Source organism: Giraffa tippelskirchi, chromosome 1, assembly GCF_054371585.1.
Source record: "Giraffa tippelskirchi isolate mGirTip1 chromosome 1, T2T-mGirTip1v1.2.pri, whole genome shotgun sequence".
In the NCBI taxonomy this organism is placed as follows: Eukaryota; Metazoa; Chordata; class Mammalia; order Artiodactyla; family Giraffidae; genus Giraffa; species Giraffa tippelskirchi.
The window spans coordinates 180,303,727-180,326,653 of NC_137275.1; the positions used below are offsets into that span (position 1 = coordinate 180,303,727).

The 22,927-nt window shown below is 47.2% G+C and overlaps 1 protein-coding gene across 11 annotated transcripts in view; it reads left to right on the top strand.

Annotated features, from left to right (window-relative positions):
- The window catches only part of TMOD1 (tropomodulin 1), a 91,187-nt gene that overhangs the window by 2,555 nt on the left and 65,705 nt on the right, over positions 1–22,927 (top strand). For 5 of the 11 annotated variants that reach the window (XM_081511335.1, XM_081511316.1, XM_081511346.1 and 2 more), the window contains one exon: positions 22,006–22,149. In XM_081511335.1, the coding sequence (XP_081367461.1) occupies positions 22,030–22,149 (120 nt within the window). In that variant the 5' untranslated portion in view covers positions 22,006–22,029. Of the gene's footprint in view, positions 1–15,703; positions 15,751–22,002; positions 22,150–22,927 lie in introns of those variants that run through there. The other 6 variants (XM_081511311.1, XM_081511269.1, XM_081511273.1 and 3 more) reach the window with 3 other exon arrangements.

The following is a 22,927-nucleotide window of genomic DNA, read 5'->3' on the forward strand; positions in this document are numbered from 1 at the left end:
CTACTGGGCATGCCAGATAGTCTCCACCAGCCTTTCTCACTCTTTTCTGACACTTGCTGCTCAGGCAGATCTTGGGGATCTGCGAGCACCCCACCAAAGCTCCCCCCTTCTTTGGTCTGCTATTGTCTAGGACTTTCTCTTACTCAGACAACAGCACCCTCATCTGGAAGTTTCGTTTTTGTTTCTCCTTTACTTTGGATCTTTTTTTCTTTTTCTAAAGCCATCTTAAAGCCTCACAGATAGAATTAAGAAGAAACAGAGACAAACAGTAAGGTTCTCCTCAATTGCAGTGACACATCAAGTAGGCAGAGAGTGAGAGCAAAGAGTGCTGTCACTCTGATGTGTTAATTCTATTTAATGAACCAGCCTTGCAGATCCAGGATTTAGAAGATGTTGACTCCTGAGTTTAAGTGGAAAGCCTGTGTTGTCTAAAAATAGCCTCTGCCCCACCTTATCAGGGTCTCACACTTTCTCTCTCCTCTGGGGTTGGGCTGCTTCCTGCTGCTCAGCAAAAAGCACAACTTGGAGTAGGCAGTGGCAGCTGTGAGTAACAGGCCAACCTGGAGGTTAGGACACCCTGCCTGCCACCGACTTAGAGTGACCTTGAGCAAGTGGGCATGACGTCTCCATTGGATTCAGAGTTTCCCTTGGAAGATTTTCTATCATGAGAAAAGTGAAGTGCCAGCGATAAAATTCAGGGGAACCCACCCTGTGAAGAGGAAGGAAAGAGCAGGGGAAACTAGCTCCCAAGAGCCAAGGGAGGAGAGAGATTGGCAGTGCCAGTTGGTGCAGAGAGAGAGGATAAGGGCTGGGAAAGGGCCACCATGATTGGCAGGCATCATGGGTGACTTTGGCCAGGGCATTGCAGAGGGTTCAAAAACGGGATCTGCCACTGCTTTACTGAAGCCAGTGGCCCAACCTGTCTGAGCCTGTTTCCTCCTCCATACAATGGGGATAATAAGAGCACCCATTTCATATGGGTTTCTGTGGGGATTGGGGTCAGGGGGATGATGCAGGGAAAGCCCCTGGTCCTGTGCTTGGTACCTGCGATGCTGTTAATGCTGGCGAGAGGAGGAAGAAGCTAATGGGAACTGAGGATGTGGAGACAGAGCCCACAGCTCTTCTAAAAGCTTGGAGGAGAAGGCAGGGAGAGAGAAGGTAGTAGGAGATGATAGGAGAGGCAGGAGTTTCCAGGCTGAGGAGTGTGAGAAGAGACTGAGCCAGACCACAGACCCCGGAGAGGGGAAGAGGGAGAGGAGTGCATCTGAGGGACTGTGCATGGGAGACTGAGGGCCTTCCTTCATCACCTGCTGAATGTCACAGGCTCTGGAATTAGGCTCTAACATCGCATTCCTCTAGATTCAGGCTGAGCGAAGAAAGGGTAAAATGAAGCCAGTCCTGGCTCAGAACCTGGTATCCCTTTGGGAGACTTCAGTATCTGTGAAGGGGGTTAGTTATGGGCCACGAAGGGTCATTTGATGCTGCCAGAGGCCTTGTGACCTTGGCTGGCTTATTTCTGAAATGACATCATCTATCGATGACTCCTGCTGAGCCCAGTCATAATGGCCTTTTCCAGGCAATGTTTTGATTTTTCAGTCGTACTAATGGGCCAGCCAGGCTGCCAACATTTCTAAAGAGGCCATTTCACTTTTCACTTAAAGCCAAAACACCAAGTGATCAATTATTTGGCCACTAAGAGCTATTATCAGTTTAAAGCCACAAATGTGTCTGTATGGAAAAACATGAATCACATGGCAGGATTGGGGGACCATCTCCTGTTTCTTGTTTTGTTGTGTAAAATCCTCCTTTGATTAATCACGATAAGACCAGACCCTCTGCTTTTAACAGTAGGAGAGAATGAGCTCATTGAAGTCAACCTAGGACAGCCTGGGAGTTTTTCTTCAATGTTAGGATGTGCTGGATCCAGACCATTTCTCATCTGAGAAACTAAACAAGCTCAAGCATTTCTTTTGTTTCTCCTTTTCTTACATCCTTTTATTTTCCTCTTGGAGAAAAACAGATCTGTCTCTGTCTCGGTTCTTCTCAGGGCCCCAGTCCCAGCCCCTACTCACGCTGGGGCTTCTAGAGAGGTCAATTTCTGGGAGATGCTTCTGGTGGGTGATGAGCAGAAGGGCCCTGAGCCTCACTCAGCCTCCTTCCCGGACTCATCTCTGCCATCTCTTGAATCTTAGTGCCACTATCAACCCTGTTCCTTTTCACCCCACACCCTCCTCCTGTCCTATTCACTCCCAGGGCTCCTACCACCCACTCGACACTCACAACTCCCAAACTCATGTGCCCAGCCTGGACCATTCTTCTCAGCTCTAGGCATCTATGACTCCAGCCTATTGGACAAAGCCAGAGGGTGTCCCAAACACACTGTACACCCAACAGACCTGATTCAGGCTCAGCACCCAGTCTTCTTCCTGTGTTCCCACCTCTTGGTTAACAGTAACATCATTTACCCAGGCTCTGAGCCAGAAACCTCCCTACCTTTCACCACCCCATTCATTTGGTCACCAGTCCTGTCAGTCTACCTTACTTAGTATCTCTTCTTTCCATTTCTGTCCCCATAGTCACTATCCCAGTTGAATACTTTGCCATCTCTCCCCTGAGCTAACATCAGAGCCTCTTAAGAGTCTTTCTGCCCCAGTGTTTTCTCCTCATGCTGTTGTGAAAAGATCTTTGTATTAATAAAACGTAGCTCAGACAGTGTTATTCCTCTCCATTCAGGGACTCCCCACTTCCTACCAGATTCCTTGGCATTGATCACCAGGACCATCAAAGATCTGACCCCTAGCTACTTCTCCAAAGCCATCTCTTGACACTCCTCCAAGTTCTCTGTACCTTCTGGCCATGGTGCAAACATATGTGACTTGATGCCTTGCTGCCTTTGCCCCTGCTGTTCCTTCTGCATGGAATGCTGTCCTCTTCTTTCTCTGCATGGCAAACTTGCTGTTCATTCGCTAAGTTGCGTCCAGCTCTTTGCCATCCCATGAACTGCAGCATGCCAGGTTTCCCTGTCCATCACCAGCTCCCTGAGTCCACCCACACCCATGTCCATCGAGTCGGTGATGCCATCCAGCCATCTCACCCTCTGTCGCCCCCTTCTCCTCTTGCCCGCAATCTTTCCCAGCAAACGTGTAATCCTCCGTTAAAGCAGAGCTCCTCATTGCCTCACCTGTGCTCCCACAGCCCCAGCTATGGTGAGTTCTAAGTGTAATCAGCTACTTACATCCTTATCTCTGACCAGATTGATAGGTCCTTGAAGGCAAGAGTTTATGGCTCATTTATTTCTGCTTCTGCAGTGTCGAACTCAGAGCTCAACCCTGGGCAGAGTGTGAGTGTTTTATATTTTAATCAATGACAGATCACTGAATGAATGAATACGTAAAAGAATAAGCAAATGAAAGCCCTGTGTAACCTTGACGATTACACAACAGCTACGTGTTTTCCCATCCCACCACCATGTCAGCTCCATGAGGGCAGAAACCACACCTGTTCTGCTCCTCACCAACCCTGCAACCTCTTTCAGCCTTCTCACAATAAATGGAATGAACCCACAATCTCACTGGAAACTCACAGTAATCCTGTAAAGGGAGGAAGGGCTGGTGTAATGACCCCTTTTTGTAGATAGCCCAGTGAACCCCAATAGGAATCCTTCCAGGTCATCCAGTTCGGGTGTGCTCTCCCTGGAGAAAAACCCAGGTGCTCTCCAGGGTTTGGTAAACTTGAGAAATCAGAGTCCTTGTGTTCTGCACTAGTGCGTCTCTAGCATTAGAATCTCTTAGGATGTTGTTAATGCAGATTCTGCCTCAGTAGGCCCACGAGGGGGCCTGAGGCTCCGAGTTTCTAATAAGCTTCTTAAATAATAAGCTTAATGATTCCTAATAAGGGCTAATGGCAAATTGGAAGTGGTCAAACAGGAGATGGCAAGAGTGAACGTTGACATTCTAGGAATCAGCGAACTAAGATGGACTGGAATGGGTGAATTTAACTCAGATGACCATTATATCTACTACTGTGGGCAAGAATCCCTTAGAAGAAATGGAGTAGCCATCATGGTCAACAAAAGAGTCCGAAAGGCAGTACTTGGATGCAATCTCAAAAACAATAGAATGATCTCTGTTCGTTTCCAAGGCAAACCATTCAATATCACAGTAATCCAAGTCTATGCCCCGACCAGTAATGCCGAAGAAGCTGAAGTTGAACGGTTCTATGGAGACCTATAAGACCTTCTAGAACTAACACCCAAAAAAGATGTCCTTTTCATTATAGGGGACTGGAATGCAAAAGTAGAAAGTCAAGAAACACCTGGCGTAACAGGCTAATTTGGCCTAGGGGAACAGAATGAAGCAGGACAAAGGCTAATAGAGTTTTGCCAAGAGAACGCACCGGTAATAGCAAACACCCTCTTCCAACAACACAAGAGAAGACTCTACACATGGACGTCACCAGATGGTCAACACCGAAATCAGATTGATTATATTCTTTGCAGCCAAAGATGGAGAAGCTCTATACAGTCAGCAAAAACAAGGCTGGGAGCAGACTGTGGCTCAGATCATGAATTGCTTATTGCCAAATTCAGACTTAAATTGAAGAAAGTAGGGAAAACCACTAGTCCATTCAGGTATGACCTAGATCAAATCCCTTATGAGTATACAGTAGAAGTGACAAATAGATTTAAGGGACTAGATCTGATAGACAGAGTGCCTGATGAACTACGGACAGAGGTTCGTGACATTGTACAGGAGACAGGGATCAAGAAAATCCCCATGGAAAAGAAATGCAAAAAAGCAAAATGGCTGTCTGAGGAGGCCTTACAGATAGCTGGGAGGAGAAGAGAAGCGAAAAGCAAAGGAGAAAAGGAAAGATATTCCCATCTGAATGCAGAGTTCCAAAGAATAGCAAGGAGAGATAAGAAAGCCTTCCTCAGAGATCAATGCAAAGAAATAGAGGAAAACAACAGATTGGGAAAGACTAGAGATCTCTTCAAGAAAATTAGAGATACCAAAGGAACATTTCATGCAAAGATGGGCTCAATAAAGGACAGAAATGGTATGGACCTAACAGAAGCCAAAGATATTAAGAAGAGATGGCAAGAATACACAGAAGAACTATACAAAAAAGATCTTCATGACCCAGATAATCACGATGGTGTGATCACTCACCTAGAGCCAGACATCCTGGAATGTGAAGTCAAGTGGGCCTTAGAAAGCATCACTATGAACAAAGCTAGTGGCAGTGATGGAATTCCAGTTGAGCTATTTCAAATCCTGAAAGATGATGCTGTGAAAGTACTGCACTCGATATGCCAGCGTATCTGGAAAACTCAGCAGTGGCCACAGGACTGGAAGAGGTCATTTTTCATTCCAATCCCAAAGAAAGGCAATGCCAAAGAATGCTCAAACTACCGCACAATTGCACTCATCTCACATGCTAGTAAAGTAATGCTCAAAATTCTCCAAGCCAGGCTTCAGCAATACGTGAACCGTGAACTTCCAGATGTTCAAGCTGGTTTTAGAAAAGGCAGAGGAACCAGAGATCAAATTGCCAACATCCGCTGGATCATCGAAAAAGCAAGAGAGTACCAGAAAAACATCTATTTCTGCTTTATTGACTATGCCAAAGCCTTTGACTGTGTGGATCACAATAAACTGTGGAAAATTCTGAAAGAGATGGGAATACCAGACCATCTGACCTGTCTCTTGAGAAACCTGTATGCAGGTCAGGAAGCAACAGTTAGAACTTGACATGGAACAGACTGGTTCCAAATAGGGAAAGGAGTACGTCAAGGCTGTATATTGTCACCCTGCTTATTTAACTTATATGCAGAGTACATCATGAGAAACGCTGGGCTGGAAGAAACACAAGCTGGAATCAAGATTGCTGGGAGAAATATCAATAACCTCAGATATGCAGATGACACCACCCTTATGGCAGAAAGCGAAGAAGAACTAAAGAGCCTCTTGATGAAAGTGAAAGAGGAGAGTGAAAAACTTGGCTTAAAGCTCAACGTTCAGAAAACTAAGATCATGGCATCTGGTCCCATCACTTCATGGGAAATAGATGGGGAAACAGTGGAAACAGTGTCAGACTTTATTTTTTTGGGCTCCAATATCACTGCTGATGGTGATTGCAGCCATGAAATTAAAAGATGCTTACTCCTTGGAAAGAAGGTTATGGCCAACCTAGATAGCATATTTAAAAGCAGAAACATTACTTTGCCAACAAAGGTAGGTCTAGTCAAGGCTATGGTTTTTCCAGTGGTCATGTGTGGATGTGAGAGTTGGACAGTGGAGAAAGCTGAGCACTGCAGAATTGATACTTGTGAACTGTGGTGTTGGAGAAGACTCTTGAGAGTCCCTTGGACTGCAAGTAGATCCAATCAATCCATCCTAAAGGAGATCAATCCTGGGTGTTTATTGGAAGGACTGATGTTGAAGCTAAAACTCCAATACTTTGGCCACCTCATGCAAAGAGTTGACTCATTGGAAAAGACCCTAATGCTGGGTAGGATTGGGGGCAGGAGGAGAAGGGGACGACAGAGGATGAGATGGTTGGATGGCATCACTGACTCGATGGACATGGGTTTGGGTAGACTCCGGGAGTTGGTGATGGACAGAGAGGCCTGGCGTGCTGCAATTCATGGGGTCGCAAAGAGTCAGACATGACTGAGCGACTGAACTGAACTGAAGGGCTAATGCACATCTCATAATGTGAGGGTCATCCTGCATACTCTGACCACCAAACCTTGAGCAGCATGGTGCCCATGACTTCTCTCAGTTTTCCCTTGGCGATTGCATTTTTTTGTTGTTCAGTTGCTAAGTTGTGTCCAACTCTTTCCAACCCCATGGACTGCAGCATGCCAGACCTCCCTGTCTTTCACAGTCTTCCAGAGTTCGTTCAAACTCTTGTCCATTGATTCAGTGATACTATTCAACCATCTCATTCCCTGTTGCCCTCGTCTCCTGCCTTCAGTCTTTCTCAGTATCAGGGTCTTTTCCAGTGAGTCAGCCCTTTGCATCATCAGGTGCCCAAAGCATTGACACTTCAGCATCAGTCCTTCCAATGAATATTCAGGACTGATTTCCTTTAGGATTGACTGGTTTGACCTCCTTGTTGTCCAAGGGACACTCAAGCATCTTCTCCAACACCACAATTCAAAGGCATCTGTTCTTAGGTCAAAGGCATCAGCTTTCTGTATGGTCCAGCTTGATGGGCCATTGCATTAAGATAGTGCTTTTATTAAAATCTACAAATGAATTAATTTAAGCCTCAACTCCGAATCAAAAATCCAGGGCTCTTTCTGTTTTGTTTGTTTGTTTGGTTTTGTTTGTCACATAGGGGGCCTGAGGGGCATGATGAGGCCAGGGTGTGTGGTGTGCAGTGGGGCATGGGGGAAGCCTGGGTATTTGAATGTGCGGGGGTGGAGACTAGCAAGGGGGCAGGGGGCTGGGAGAGGGCCTTGCGGCCAGGTGGCCAGGGCACATGGTGGGGTCACGTGTCCTGAGCACACTGGAAAGGAGAAAGCCTCAGGAATGGCAGGCTGCTGGAAGGGTCAGGCTTGCAGCTGTGGGTTATTTCCACCTTCTACCTTCCTGCCTTCTCTTTTCCTCTTCAGAGAAATTTAGGTCCAGAAACGGCTTTTATGTCAAGCTGCCTAGTTCCTAGTCAGCCTAGAATCCCCCCTGAGTGCCAGAACTCCAGGCTCCTGTGTCTGATTGGGTTTTTTCAGTGCACACCGCTTACACGTTTGCTATCTGTGAACCCAGGGTGAGCACCTGGCCTGTGCAGGGGTGGGAACCCGACTCCTGCCTCAGAACCATTCAAAAGACAAGAAAGAGGAGAGCCAGGAAGGCGGACTTCCTCCTTGCAAATCCAGGAAGACTTAAAAAGTCAGACTGAATGGCAGCATTAAGCACATTTGTTTCTGGTTTTTCTATTGCATTTCACTTAAACCATTAAAAGGCTATGAGATTGCTTAAAATAAACCCACACCAGCCACATAATTGGTAAGAACAGAAGAAAGGAAGAGAGGAGGAAGAGATGGCAGAAAACTTGAAAATTAGGATCATGAAACTCTGAGAATCTGGTGGGAGCCATGGACCCTTCTCCAGAAAAATGAGTATGCCCATGCACACAACAGTTTGCATGTCATTTCTGTGGATGCATGGGTCACTCTGAAGGCCTTTCAAAATTCCCAACACAGAATGAGGAGAGGAGTTATTTCATGTCCTAGCTGAAGATGGACACTCCAATCAGCTCTGAGATAAATCATGATGGCCAAAGGGGAAAGGGAGAAGAGTTGAATTAGAGGCCCCGTCATGTCTGATTGAAAACCGACAGTCCTTCAGGAGAAAGAAATGTTTTCTTAGCCCTGATTCTCAGAGTCTTGGGAGGTAGTTTTGCATAGTGGTTATAAACATACCTTCCTGGGTTCAAATCTAAGTTCTGTCAGTTACTGGCTGTGTAAACTTGGGTAACTGTTAACCCTGTGTGCCTCAGTTTCCCTATCTATAATGTAGGGTTACTTTAGGGGGTCTCAGTTCACACATGTATGAAGTGGGGTTGTTGTGGGGACTCAGTTATTATAGGCAAAATGCTTAAGCCAGTATCTGGAATTTTATTCACATTAGAAAAGTGTGTGCTATTATGAGAAGGTGGCGTGGAGCAGCGGTGATGAGTACAGGTTGCCTGTTTGGATTCAAGTCCCGGCTCTGCTACTTATGAGCCTTGTTACCTAGGCCACTGTAGTAGGTTAAATAGTGTCCCCTGAAAAGTCATGTCCACCCAGAACCTCAGAAGGTGACCTTCTTCGGAAATAGAGCCTTTGCATATGTAATGAGTTAAGATGAAGTCATGCTGGGTTGGGGAGGGCCCTAAATCCAATGACTGGGGTCTTTATGAGACATAGAGTGGACTGACCTAGGGAAGAAGGCTGAGTGACCACAGAGGCAGAAACTGGAGGGACGCAGGTACAAGCTAGGGAATGCCCAAGGTTGCTGGTCATCACCAGACGCTAGAGGAGCATGGAGCAGAGTCTCCCTGGGAGCCTCCGGAGGGAGCCAACCCTGCCCATGTCTCAATTTCCAGTTTCTGGCCTTCTGAACTGCAGCAGGGTGAATTTCTGGAGTTCTAAGTCATTCAGTTTGTGGTAATTTGTTATGGCAGCCCCAGGAAACTGTTGCAGTCAGATTACTGCTTTTCCGTTTCTTCAATTAAAATGGGAGTTAAAAAGTACCTACTTCACAGAGTTATTAGGATTGCATGAGACAATCCACGTAAAGGGTTTGGCACTGTGCCAAGCTTGTGGTACAGTATAATAATAGAATATTATTAGAATATATAGAATAATGCTTGCAATTAGAAGGTACCTTGACACAGGCAATGGTAGTCTCAAGGATGGTGTTAATAGCATCCTATTGTACATCTGCATTATAATCATTTGCCCTATTGATGAATTTTTACGTGGTTTCCAATTTGGGGATAATATAGATAATAACCAGATTCTCTGGTGGCTCAGATTATGAAGAATTGGCCTGCAATACAGGAGACCCAAGTTCACTCTCTGAGTTAGGAAGATCCTCTGGAGAAGTGAAAGGCAACCCACTCCAGTATTCTTGCCTGGAGAATCCCCATGGACAGAGAAGCCTGGCAAGCTACAGTCCATGAGGTTGCAAAGAGTCAGACACAACTGAGTGACTGACACTTTCACTTTCAGATAATAACCAGATAATTTGTATGTGTATCTTTGTACAATTCAGTGATTAAACTAGCAGAATAAATTCCTAGAAGTGGAATTGCTGTGTTAAAGCCCGTGTGCATTTGGGTAGATGTGGCTTAACCTGTCCTGAGAGACAGTGTACCAAAGCATCCTTCTATTATGTGTGAGAATGTTGATCTCCACATCTGTGAACACCAGGGATTCTCACTAAATCTAACTTGTTCTTTAGATATAATTCAAATGGTCCCAAATTATGAAGTTTTCCTTATTTTACTTTCAACCAGAATTTATGACTTCCTTCCCTGTTTCCCTTGGAGTCATTTATGCATCCATGTGTCCACCCCTCCCTTTCTCCAATCTTCCCTTTCTCTTTCCTCCCCTCTCTCCATTCTTTCCTCCTTCTATTCCTCCATCCATCCATCCATCACCCAACATTCAAGGCACTTCTTATCTTTGTTGACTTGATAGAGGAGAACTGATGTTTCATTTCTCGATTTACTTTTCTCTTATTATGGGTGGATTTCATTCTCTGTTCATAGGTTTATTAGCCATTTGTGTTTCTTTTTATGTGAATTGCCTGTTTCTTTCCTCTTTCCATATTTTTGCTGGGCTCTTCTTCTTTTTCAATTTAGGAACTCTTATCTATTAAAAAAAATTAGCCCTTGTTCAACATACAACAAATATTTCCCCCCACAGCTTGCCTTTTAGCATTGCCCATGCTACTTTTTCATCTCAAATTTTTAGAAAATACAAAAATGTGCTTCATAAAGCTGTACCTATGTTAATTGCTGCTGTAAGGCAAGGTGACAAAGTTCACGGGTGTGAAATGGAGAGTGAGAATAGGAGTGAGTTCGCAAGCTTTTCTACAAGCCAACTTTTAATTCCACCAAGGCTTTTGTTTTATGACTGTCAGTGCCAGTAATAATGCCAGGCATTCATTCATTCACTTACTCAACAAACCTGATTTCAGCTCCTGAGAGAGACAGGACTCTATGATGGGCCATGGGAGACAAGGATGTTTGTCTTCAAGTAGCTTTCAGTCTTGAGGTAGATGGGGTACAATACCATGATGTTTCTGATGGCAGAACTCTGATGGCCCCTTCCCTTGGTGTTAGCTATTTAGCTTGTTAGTACCCTTTTCAGCTGGTGTGGAGAAAGACGTCATGGGTTAGGGTTAGGGCAAGAAGCTGGTGAGAGACTGTGGTGGCCTGAGTCAGGGCAGTTTCAGAGAGGTAGGAAGAAGGAACTATAGTGTGGAGCATGGCAGGATTTGCAGGGCAGGTGGACCGGCCAGCTGGGACAGGGCCATGGGTTCAGCATCTTTTCCTGGAACCCTGTTGCTTACAATGATTCATGGGGTGACTCAGACACAGTGATGACCTCAGGAGGTACAGAATGAAAACACATACTAGTGCACACACACATACACGCACTTTTCTAATTTAAACCTGTTGACCACTTTGACGTTTGAATCTTTGAGGCTCCGTGTGAACTGGGATCTGGCTCATAGCCACTGCAGAGAGTGATGGAGTCAAATGCTGTGTTTTGTTGCCCTGTGTTTTTTCAGAAGGCCCCTTGTGAGTAAGAGAATGAGATCAGCTAGGGGAATAAGGCAAACAGACCAGAAAGCAAGTCTTTCAAAGAGAACTGATCATCTCTGAGTCCCCATGTTCTCTGCTCAGTTGCCCCAAACATATCTTTCATAATAGAACCAGGTCTTGAGGGGCCTTGTAATCTCATCTTGTCACTTCCACAAGCCCGCCATCAGTCTAGACGTCAGCCCTCCCTGGAAAACCTCATCTAGGGCTCTAGGCTCTCTGCTCACATGCCTGGCATAACAAGTGCTCACCACCTCCTGAATCAGCCCAGCTCCTCCTCGGGCATTTTTAATTTTTAGACAATTTCTTGTGCTGATCAGAAATCCATGCCCTGGTCCCCTTGGTTTTAAATCTGTGTCTTCTGAGTGCTGAGATCCACAGACCATTTTTGTTCCTTCCTCCCCAGGTCAGTCCACTAGAAGTTTGCTGAGTGTGACCATGTTCCCTCTGTCCTTCAGCTATTCTTCATATGACACCCTGCCCCCCTTCTCTGGACTCAGCTAGAAATACTCAAAAGGCCCGCTTCACAGGAGAGGTCGCCCATGTGGCCAATAGTCATATGAAATGTGCTCAGCTGACATCCTTAGTCATCAGGGAAATTGCACAATGAGATATAACCAGCCACCACTGTAATGGCTAAAATGGAAACTACTGACAATACCAAGAGTTGGCAAGGATGTAGAACAACTGGGTTGCTCAAACACTGCTGGTGGGGATGTAAAATTATACAATTACTTTGGAAAACAGTTTGACAGTATCTCCTGAAACTAAGCATATGCCTACTCTGTGATCCAGAAATTCTACTCCAGGTACATACTCAAGAGAAATAAGTGACTATTTCTATCAAAAGACATTCATAGCACTACTTATAATTACCAAATCCTGGAAATAACTTAAATGTCCATTAACAGTAGAGTGAATAAATTATATAATTCATGTAATGGAATACTACACATCAATGAAAAAGAATGACCTGACCACTCTAACACACAGCATGAATGAATCTCACAGATATAATGTTGAGTGAAAGGAGCCAGACACAAGAACCATAGCCATGTGTCCATTTATGTGATGTTCAAAAATAGTCGAAGTCGTATTAGATGGTGTTAAAAGTTCAAATGCTAATTACCTTTGAGGGTGATGGACTGGGATGGGGATGAGAAAGCCTTCTGTTGGGCTAGAAATGGTCTGTATCTTCATCTGAGTGATGTTGGCATAGGTGTATGCATATGGGAAAATTCAGTGAGCTGTGCTTCTAAGACTTGCCCACTTGACTGTATATAGCCAGTGCCTTATTAAAAAAAGAAGAAAAAACTGCACACCCCCCAACGGAGAAGGCAATGGCACCCCACTCCAGTACTCTTGCCTGGAAAATCCCATGGACAGAAGAGTCTGGTGGGCTGCAGTCCATGGGGTCGCTAAGAGTCGGACACGACTGAGCGACTTCACTTTCACTTTTCACTTTCATGCATTGGAGAAGGAAATGGCAACCCACTCCAGTGTTCTTGCCTGGAGAATCCCAGGGACAGGGGAGCCTGATGGGCTGCCGTCTATGGGGTCGCACAAAGTCGGACACGACTGAAGCAACTTAGCAGCAGCAGTAGCAGCAATGCACGGTTGGGGCCCAGAGCTGAGCTCCAGCCTGAAGCTGAGCAAGACCATCATGTGCTTACTTTGTCCACCGTATCTTTATTAATGCAACTGAGGTCACACCATGGCTCTGGGGTTACACTTTGATTTATGTTACATGGACAGTCTCTGGAGAACCCCCAAACATTCCTCATGGTTGCCCAGCCATGACCATCCTTCTAACACTTGTTGGGTAGGCTTATTGGGCTGGAGCTCTGTGGGACTGAGAAAGAAGAAAGAAATCAGTTTGTGCCCTCACTATACAAACGAATCCATGAAGCTCAGAGGCACTGAGTGACATGCCCAAGTGTGCCCAGCCAGTTAGAGGCAGGGCAGGGATTTCAGCCCAGGACTGTGTGACCACTAGTCCATGTTTCACCTATCATCAGCTCAGCCTTCCCCTGAGGGTAGTGGGTGAAGAGCAGATGTGTGTGACACCACTTCAGGAATTTCTACGTGGGTCTTATCCTCTTGACTTAATTGTAAGCTTCCTGAGGGTCGAGACTCTCCTATTATCTTCTGTGTCTCCCAAGAAGGCCCTCTATGCCCTGCACAAAGTGGGTGCTCAGTAAACACTCAGTGAATTAGGTTGTGGAAACAGATCCAGAGAGGTATAGCAACTTGCTTGAGGCCACACAGAAAGCCCTCAGCCACAGTCAGGACTGGTAGTCTAGTCCCCTGACTCCTATCCCGATGTCTCTCTGCCACTGTGCAATGTCTCCAACTTCCTGTAGACTCCAGGGACTGGAGATTCCAATGGATTGGAAGATACTAGGGATTCCAATGGATTGGAAGATACTAGGGAAGAAAATGGAGAAGGCAGTGGCACCCCACTCCAGTACTCTTGCCTGGAAAATCCCATGGATGGAGGAGCCTGGTGGGCTGCAGTCCATGGGGTCGCTAAGAGTAGGACATGACTGAGCAACTTCACTTTCACTTTTCACTTTCATGTATTGGAGAAGGAAATGGCAACCCACTCCAATGTTCTTGCCTGGAGAATCTCAGGGACGGCAGAGCCTGGCGGGCTGCCGTTTATGGGGTCGCACAGAGTCGGACACGACTGAAGCGACTCAGCAGCAGCAGCAGGGAAGAAAAGGACCCTCCGAGGTGAGCCAAGGCTGAGTCTAGCCCTGGGGCTTTGGGAGAGGGAGGTGTCCTGGGAATAGGGCTGGGAATGGGTTGTAGTTTGTACAGCTGTATGGAGCCCTGCTCTCAGAAGTACCCTGTGCTTGGCAGTCATTTTCTTGAAATTCTTTAATTTACTTTTGAATGTATATTTTTAAGTGAAGCCCTGTGGACAATGGAGCACACACCGGGGCTTTGAGTCTGGGCTCACACGAGGTCCCATCTCCTGCTGCCTATCTGCTTCCTGGGGATAAGTTCTTAGACTCCAGCTGCCTGGCCTCCTGGCACCCCCAGATGCAAACAGCCTCCCGCTCCCCACCCCTACCCAGCTGCTACTGGGGCTCTTGCCCTGGGTGCATTCAGCTGGCAGCTCTGCAAGGCAGCCTTCTTGTCATCCCTGGATCCAGGCATTTAGCGTTCTGGTGCAGACATTAGGGTACCATAGGGATCACCCATCTCTATGTGTTGGACAGTGGCCCCACTGGAAGGGGAGATACCTGGCCTGACTGGCAGGTGCCCTACCAGGGCAGAGTGTGTGTGTCCTATCTGGGGCAGGGGAGGGAAGCTGGCAGCCAGAGGGCTTGGCCTGCATGCACTGAGTCACAGCACCCAGGCACCTGTGTACATCATGATATTCAATCATAAATGTTAAGGACAGTGTGACAGATCAGGACAGAGACCATGAGAGAAAGTGAAAACTTTATGTCTTGGTACTTTTAATGGCAGTTTTTTCCTGTTTGAACTCAGGACACCACAGTCCTGTTTTGCACTGGACTCGGTGGATTCTGTAGCCAGCCCCTGCTGGGAGAGTCCTTCCTCGGGCGCGGTGAGCCCTCAGGCTGTCCCGCAGGAGATGTGGCTTTCTCGGTCCAGCACTCTCCTTCTCCCTGTCTCTTTGGACCCAATCACAGGTGAAAACACACTGAGGCACTCATGTCTTGCCTTGCAGGGGACATGAAACTTGCAGGCATGCAAGTGGTGTTTTGGTTTAGTTGTGTTGATCTGCAAAGTTAATCTGCACTTTGGAATTGTTTTGGTGTAATTGTTGCATCATGTTTTATGACGCTGTTCCAAAATGTAGACATTGAGGAAGGCAAGCCCCACCTCAGCCTTCCAATACCCACTTGTCTACCTCTTCCACAGCCTACCCCGCCCCATCCAGTCAAGGGACAGTTGACTTTCTTCCCTTTGTGGTCACTGGCCTGGGGTAGAATTCGGGTGTCCCCCCAGTTGCAGGCGTCTGTATCCCCGACTGACCTGCATTAACCTGGCATCTGCAGTCTGAGCTGTGCACAAGATGCTGGTCAGGTGGGGCGCCACGCCCTCCCAGTCCAGCCTGGGGCTGGAGGGTGTGGGGGCCAAGGTCTCCTCCACTGGGCATGGAAGCACAGCAGAGAGGTGGAGAGTGGGCATCCAGGCTGAGGGGACCCAGAATGTCAGGGTTCTCAGGGAGGGGTGGTGGGTGCAGCTGGAAGGGGAGGGCCTTGTGGGGTTAGGAAGCTGGGGCAGCACAGAACCCATTGAGTCTCCGAGTGCCTCAGGCCCCAGGCTGGGGAGTTGGCCCTCCATCTGTCATAATGGGGACTGTTCAAGGTGGCTTCAGCTTAGGAGCAGCATCAGAACTGACTTTCACAAGTGTCTTTTGGAGGCTGAGGGACATGTGGACAGAAGGTAGGAGAACTGAGGCTGTGATAACACAGATCCAAAATTGGCAGTCGCCATGACGAGGGAGAGGAGGGACAGATATGCAGAAGGATAAAGAGATGGGAGTCTGGTCACTAAAGGACAGTAGTGCATGACTCCGCTCAGACGAGTCTCTTAGAGTAGTCAGATTGGTAGAGACTGAAAGCAAAATGGTGGCTTCAGAGGCTGGGGAGGGGAGCTTAGGGCTTCAAAGCAGACAGAGTTTCCATTGGGGAAGATGAAAAAGTTCTGGAGATGGGTGGTGGTGATGGTTGTACAACAGCGTGAATGTATTTAATCCTATAGAATACGCTTAAAATGGTTAAATTAATTTTGTGTTGTGCATTTTACCACAGTCAAACAACAGCAACAACAAAACCTGTAACATTCAGAAGGATAAATGAGAGAGAAGACTGACAGGTGTGGGGACCTACCAGAGCTGGGGGAGTCGAGGGGAGGGTTTCGGGCTGACCCCCAGGTGTCTAGCCTGGGTGGCTGATGGCAGCAGGGTGAGGAGGTGGTGGTGGTGCCAACGTGGCCACACTCAGGGCTGGGCTCATGGAGCCAGAGTGGCTCCAGGAGGTGTGCCCAGCAGAGCCTGGGCTGGAGAGACCATGGGAAGGTCATCAGCTTATCACTGGTCACTGACCCCCCCCACCTCAGAGATAGCCCCCAGGGAGAATGTGAGATGTAAGCAGAGGGCAGTAGCCAGGAGAACAGGTGGGCCAAGAAGAACCTGTCATCAGGGAGCCTGAGAAGGAGTGGGGAGAAAAGGAAGGAGGCAGATGGAGACAGTCACGTACTTGTTAGGCTGCAAGGAGCAGGGACTCAGCCTGACTGCAGTGAGGGAGCATGAGGAGGGGCTGGGCCTCGTATGGATGGTGGCGGGATGAGGGTCTGATGGGAATCCAGCATGAGCTCTAGCCGTCCAGGCCTGAGGAGCAGGGACGGGGCTCTTCTGGGGACACCATGTTGCCCAACTCTCAACTCACTGTCTAGATTCCCCCTCAGAGCCTCCAGAAGGAACCAACCCGACCACACCTAGATTCTGGACTTGCAGCTCCTGAGCTGAGAAACAGTGAATTTCTTCTGTTGAGGCCCCTCCATTTGTTGGGGCAGTCTCAGGAACCAGTAGAAAATGCCAGGAAATGAAGGAGCTCATTCATCCAACTCTTTTTTTTTTTTTAAATCCAAGCCACCACATAGTGACCTATGGATTGGCTGTCCTCGAACCCAGTATCTACTCTGTCCAGTCATCAGGGGAGGCAGGGGGTCATGTGTTGTAAAGCATTGCTGCCCCCAGAGGTGCCCTGGGGAGGAGGGCAGTAGGGAGACTGCTCTTGCGGGAGGGACAGGGGACATCTGAGGCACTCTTGTGTCCCGGACCCAATGGAAGGGAGAAGTGCAGGGATCACGGGCTTAAATCCTGTGTAGCCAAAATGTCTTCCCAAAGAGAAGAAGAGACAAAAGCAGAGGAAAGAGGCTGTAAGGAATCAGCTTTGTTTTGTAAATCCACCTCCCGTTCTCTGGCTGAAATAACAAGATGGTATAACTGGAAAATATTCATTTGAACTTGTGACTCAGCTCTTCCCGACCTCGGGGAAGTGTGGTCCGTAAATCAAGATGCGGCTCCAGCACCTCCTGCCCAAGTGTCCCTCGGGGCAGACGCTGGAGGAGCCATCAGCAGACGTGACTGAGCCCACCTCCTGGGAAAGATCTGTTTGTTCTCCGGGGACTGCTTCCAGAACTTCCATTCCTGAAGCTTCCTGAGGGATGGTCTCAGTGCTTGACCCACTCATTTTTACTCTCCACCCTGCCTAGTTTTACTCTGTGGCACAGGTGGTAAATTCTCTTTTTTGCATATTTAGCAGCAGCTTAAGGTTCCTGCCATAGAGAAGCTGGGAGGCCAGACGTGCCATTCATGTAAAAATACACAGGGTTTGGAAGACTTCCGTTTTTAAATGTGTTTTAAATTGGTCGAGCTGTCCTTATCTTTTTCTCACCAGCTCTCGCTCAGGAGCCCATCTGAAAGGCAGGCAGCAGCATCACCCCTTCCTGCCCATCCCTCCCCTCTTGGGTTCCCAGCCCTCCGAGATCTTTCCACTTTAAAGATGCAGAAGCAGAGGACCCAAGAAGAGAGGGACTTGCCCTAAGTTCCCAAGACAGTAGATCAAAGACCAGATGTACTCGTGCCCAACTAACACCTTCCCCAGGTGCAGGGCTAGGCCCCGGGACCATAAGGATAAGACCCAGCTCCTTACCTGTGGGCATGGCAGTCTGATGAGAGTGTAGGGGATACAGGGGTGAAGGAAGCAGCCCCAGCAGTGGCAGTAGCCATGGGAGCCTCGTAATAACGTGTTCGACAGGTGCGGTGCCCGTGCTGACCACGTCCCAGCCCCAGGCTTTTGCCCCTTACCTGCTTGCTGTAGGCTCATCCTCACAGCACCTATGGGTACTCTAGGGGCTGCCCTGACTCAGAGCTTGAGTACTGTGATCCTCTCACTGTGCCGATGAAGAAACTCAGTCCAGTGGATATCAACCTTTTATTTTAGTAAGTGAATCCTTTTGTCAAGAGCAATCTTCTATGGAACCCCCAATAAAGCAGTACTGGGGAAGCACCCTTGCTTAGCCTCTCCCACTTAACCCCCTTGCAGGGGTCTGGAGAAGCTTCTTAGAACCTGAGGTCTCCCCTGAGCATAGTGTAAACACCACCCCCGGGGGCTAGGTTACAAGCAGAACTTCCTGGTCCATTTATACTCATTTTGCAGATGAGCAAACAGAGGCCCAGGGGAGGGGAAGGATTTATCGAGGGTCACCCAGGCGAGTTACCACCTCAGCTAGCACTCTGGCCAAAGTCCTGTGAATCTCAGGCTGTGTCCATCTGTGACACCTCTTTTGCTAGGAAACAGAGGCTTTTACTAACAGCTATAAAATACCCTCTCTTCCAAGCCGTCATGTAAAGCCGAGCTTTCAGTGGGCTCTTGTTAACACGGTGTTTTCACCTCCCTCCCGCCCTGTCTCTCCCTGACCTCCAGTTTCCACGCGTCACTGAACACAGGAAAAGAATCTCACTTTAGAGAAACCACCCCTGGGAGCCAAGTGGATGAGTGTGGCTTGAAGCCGACAGCTTCGTAGTTTACCTTAGGAGTTCTCTGTTCCTCTCGGCTTATTTAATGAAATGCCTTGTCACTCTGTTCACCGGACACTTGACGTTAGAAAGGGCCTCTTAAATCCTTTGAAATAGGATTTTTAAATTCATCGGCACCTCGGAGTGTGTAAGTGGAACCATAACTTTCCTGTGTGCACCACCACGGAGACTTCTCCAGGAACTTTAATGATTGCAGCCCTCAGCATGGCATCCTGGAAGGTGCCTGCCAGCCAGCCCCACCCCTCCTTTAGCAGGCCCCTAGTTGCCACCTACATGTCTTCTCACCCCTTCCCAGCTCCTTTCTTCCCCAACTGCTTTGACATGGATTCCTCTCTCCCTTGTCTGTTCCCTTGTCCCAGTTTGTCCCTTCTTCAGGGTCTGTCCATGATTTTTTCTAAGGATTTTAGTGCAAACCACCTAGGAAAATGAGTCAACTGGCTAATCAGCATGGGCAGCTCCCAGAGTCCCAAACCTGTCTCAGCTGGTCCTCTCCCCCAGTCCCTCATGTGACCCAGAGGTGAATCTAAGGCTGTTTCCCAAACTTTGTTCCGTGAGATTCCGATTCCAGGAGAGGTTTCTCAGAGACGTGGTTTCATGGTCCAGAGGACAGGGTAGCTCTTCTTGTACCCTCACCATCATGGTGACAGACCTCTGTCGTAGCAAGCACACCGACAGTTTTGAGAAGTCAGGGGGAGTCCAGAGTCCCGTGCAACTTTGTACAACCCAGGACCTGTCTGAGCACCAGAAACATGTTTTGCAGCCCACCTGAGAGATGCTAGTTTGGAGATGTCTCTGTGATGGCCTGGAAGCATCTGAGACCTTCACTATGGTCCTCTTGGAACTCATAGGGCCTCTCCTGGCTCCCTACTCAGGAAAATCCAAATTAGGTTATTCTCTGAGAGCCTTCAGGAAGGGTTGTTTTTCTTTTTCATCTATACCAGAGCATTGTCAGTTGCTTGTGCTTTCTTTGGAAATAAATAGAAATGAATCAAGGGGGGCCCATTTATGGTCTGAACACTGCAATCTTGGGGTCTGGTCAGAGGAAGACATCAGGTCAAGCTGAGCCATGCTTAGAAAAAGGGATGGCACTGGCCTTTTCTGTATTTGGGAAGCAAGTCCTTTCTTATCAAGCCAGCTGTCACACACACGGGCTTCTCCTACAAATAGGCCCACACAGGCACGGACTTGAACTAATAGCATGGATCTCTGCTTTCTTTCTGAAATGGAGGCTTCTTCTGGTAGCTGAGTCAACTTTGGTTTTTGTTTATTTTTAATTACTTGGTTTTAAATTAACAATTACTCCCAGCTATTTGATTGATAAGTTGGTTCTTTTCCAAGGTTTTGTTTTTCTCTACTCTGGAAAGTTCCATCAGTCATTTCACAGATGAACCATGGGTTTTGTTTGTATTTGTTTGCACTGGGGCCTGAAATCACAAACTGCTGCAAGAAAGGTGATGTTGATTGTATTAGTTGCTATGGTTGCCATAATAACATACCACACAATGAATGATTTAAAAAGCAGAGATTTATTGTCTTAAGTTTATTGATTTAAGTTCCGGAGGCCAGATGTCCAAGATCAAGGTGTTGGCAGGATTGGTTCCTTCCAAGGGCTGAGGGTCTGTTCCAGGCTTCTCCCTAGGTTCTGGTGGTTTGCTGGAATCTTTGGTATTCCTCAGCTTATAGAAGCATCACCTCCGTTTCTGACTTCATCTTCACGTGATGCTCTTCCTGTGTGCCTGTCTGTTTACATTTCCCTTTTTCATAAGGACACCAGTCCTGTTGAATTAGGGGGCCTACCTTCCTTGGCATGACCTCGCTGAACTTTAATTACATCTGCAAAACCCCTCTTTCCAAGTACTGTCACATTCTTACTTGGAACATGGTACTGGGTTACTGAGGTGGGGTGGGGAGGTTAGAACTTCAACATATGAATTTGGAGGAGACACAATTCAGCGTTAGGTGAGAGGCAGTGTGGTGCAATGGAAGCACTGGGGTCTGGTGACAGGGATTCTGAGTCAAGGCCTAAGCCATCCCTTAGTTTCTTTGTTGATAAAATGGTTTTAGGTTAAGAGACTCAATTTACAGGGTGTTGCACCAGGATTGAAAGAGTTCTCAGGTGTGAAAGTGTCCTGGTTATGGAAGTAGCAGAGATGGGATCCAGACACGGGTGTCAGGTACATCTGTGCCGTGGGGAATGAGCAGTAGGTGTCTTTAGCAAGGAGAACAGCTGGGAAGGGGCAGACCTGGACCCCTGTCTCTCCGGACCCCCTCCCCCTCATCAGTTACTTCCTCTCTGAGCCAGCTCCCTCAGAGGTGAAATGAGAGGTCTGGACGAGGAGGTCTCCTTCTGGCCACGAAGTTAGGGAATTCTGTGAAAAGATGCGGATGCAGTGGCTAGAACAGTGCAGGCTTGGAACGCAGCAGATCTGGTTCAAATGGTGATTCTTCTGCCTCTCAGTAGTATGATTTGTGAGTCCCTCAATCTCTCTAAACTCAACATCCTCATCTGCAAGATGGGAATGAATACCTGCCACAAAGGTTAAGTTATTAATAGAACGTCCTTGGGAAGTACTTAATCATAGCTTGGCGTATGGTACTATAAGTTAGCTATTAGCGTCAGCTGTTCTTCGCAAGAATTGAAATGAGTTGTTGTAGGGGAAGAGCCTGCATACAGCAGGTGCTCAATGAACCACTGACACTCACCCTGCTTTTAAGATAGGCCTTGGAAGAATGTCCAGCATTCATGTTTTCCATCAGGGTATATAGGGTGGATGGTTGTACAGAAAATATTTGAACTACTTGAAGAATGAAACAGTTTTCAGGCACTCATAGGCCATTTATAATCATCTATTACTTGTAACTAATGGCCATGCCAATTACAATAATTACATTTTGTTAAACTGCATGCCCTCAGGACTTTTACCTTGCATAGTTTATTAGAGAATTAATCCAACTTAATTCAGGATTCCATTATAGTAATTATTATCCTGACAATTCATAAAACATGCCCAGGCCTCCTTGTGAGTGACAAGCATCTACTTGCTCTGAGAATGAATCCAAGAAGTATCTTTCTAAGATTTTTCTCTTTCCAGTAGGTCAGCACAGAAAGTTCTTTGACGATGTCGTACAGACGAGAACTAGAGAAATACCGTGACCTGGATGAAGATGAAATCCTTGGAGCCCTAACAGCAGAGGAACTGAGGACCCTGGAAAATGAGCTGGATGAGCTGGACCCTGATGTGAGTAGGCACTAAAGGGGACACATTGTCACACATGCAAGGACAGTGACTCTTACCACCTGGGGGAGGGGACAGGCTGACTGCCTGGAGTACCACTTCCCCTTTCCTTCTATGGCAATAGCCCTAGAGTAATCTTGCCTTTGTGTGGGTGTGTGTGCACGTGTATGTGTGTTGTGCTAGTCATGATTCTCTAAAGTAATGGAACAAATAGGATATATATAGATATATAGATTTAGATATAGATATAAAGAAATTTATCATTATAAGTAATTGGCTTCCATGATGAATGAGGCTGACAAGTGCCAGGATCTGCAGTTGGCAACCTGGAGACCCAGGACAACTGAAAGTGTCGTTCTAGCCTGAGTCCAAAGGCCTGAGAACCAGGAGAGCTGATGGTATAGTTTCAGTCCAATAGCTAGCAGGCTCAAGACCCAGGAAGAGCCAGTGTTTCAGTTCAATTCCAAAGGCAAGAAAACAAAACAAAAGCAATTACCCAGCTCAAAAAAGTCAGGCAGAAAGAAATTCCCTCTTGCTGGTGGGAGTTTCAGCCTTTTTGTTGTACATGTATTCAGACCTTCAACTGATTGGATGGGGCCCACCCACCTTAGGGAGGGCCATCTGCTTTACTCAGTCTACCAATTCAAATGTTAATGTCATCTAGAAATACCCTCACAGACATATTCAGAATAATGCTTAGCTAAATTTTTGGGCAATCTGTGACCCTGTCAAGTTGATGCATAAAATTAATCATCACATGTCCACTTGTGGTCAACTTGGC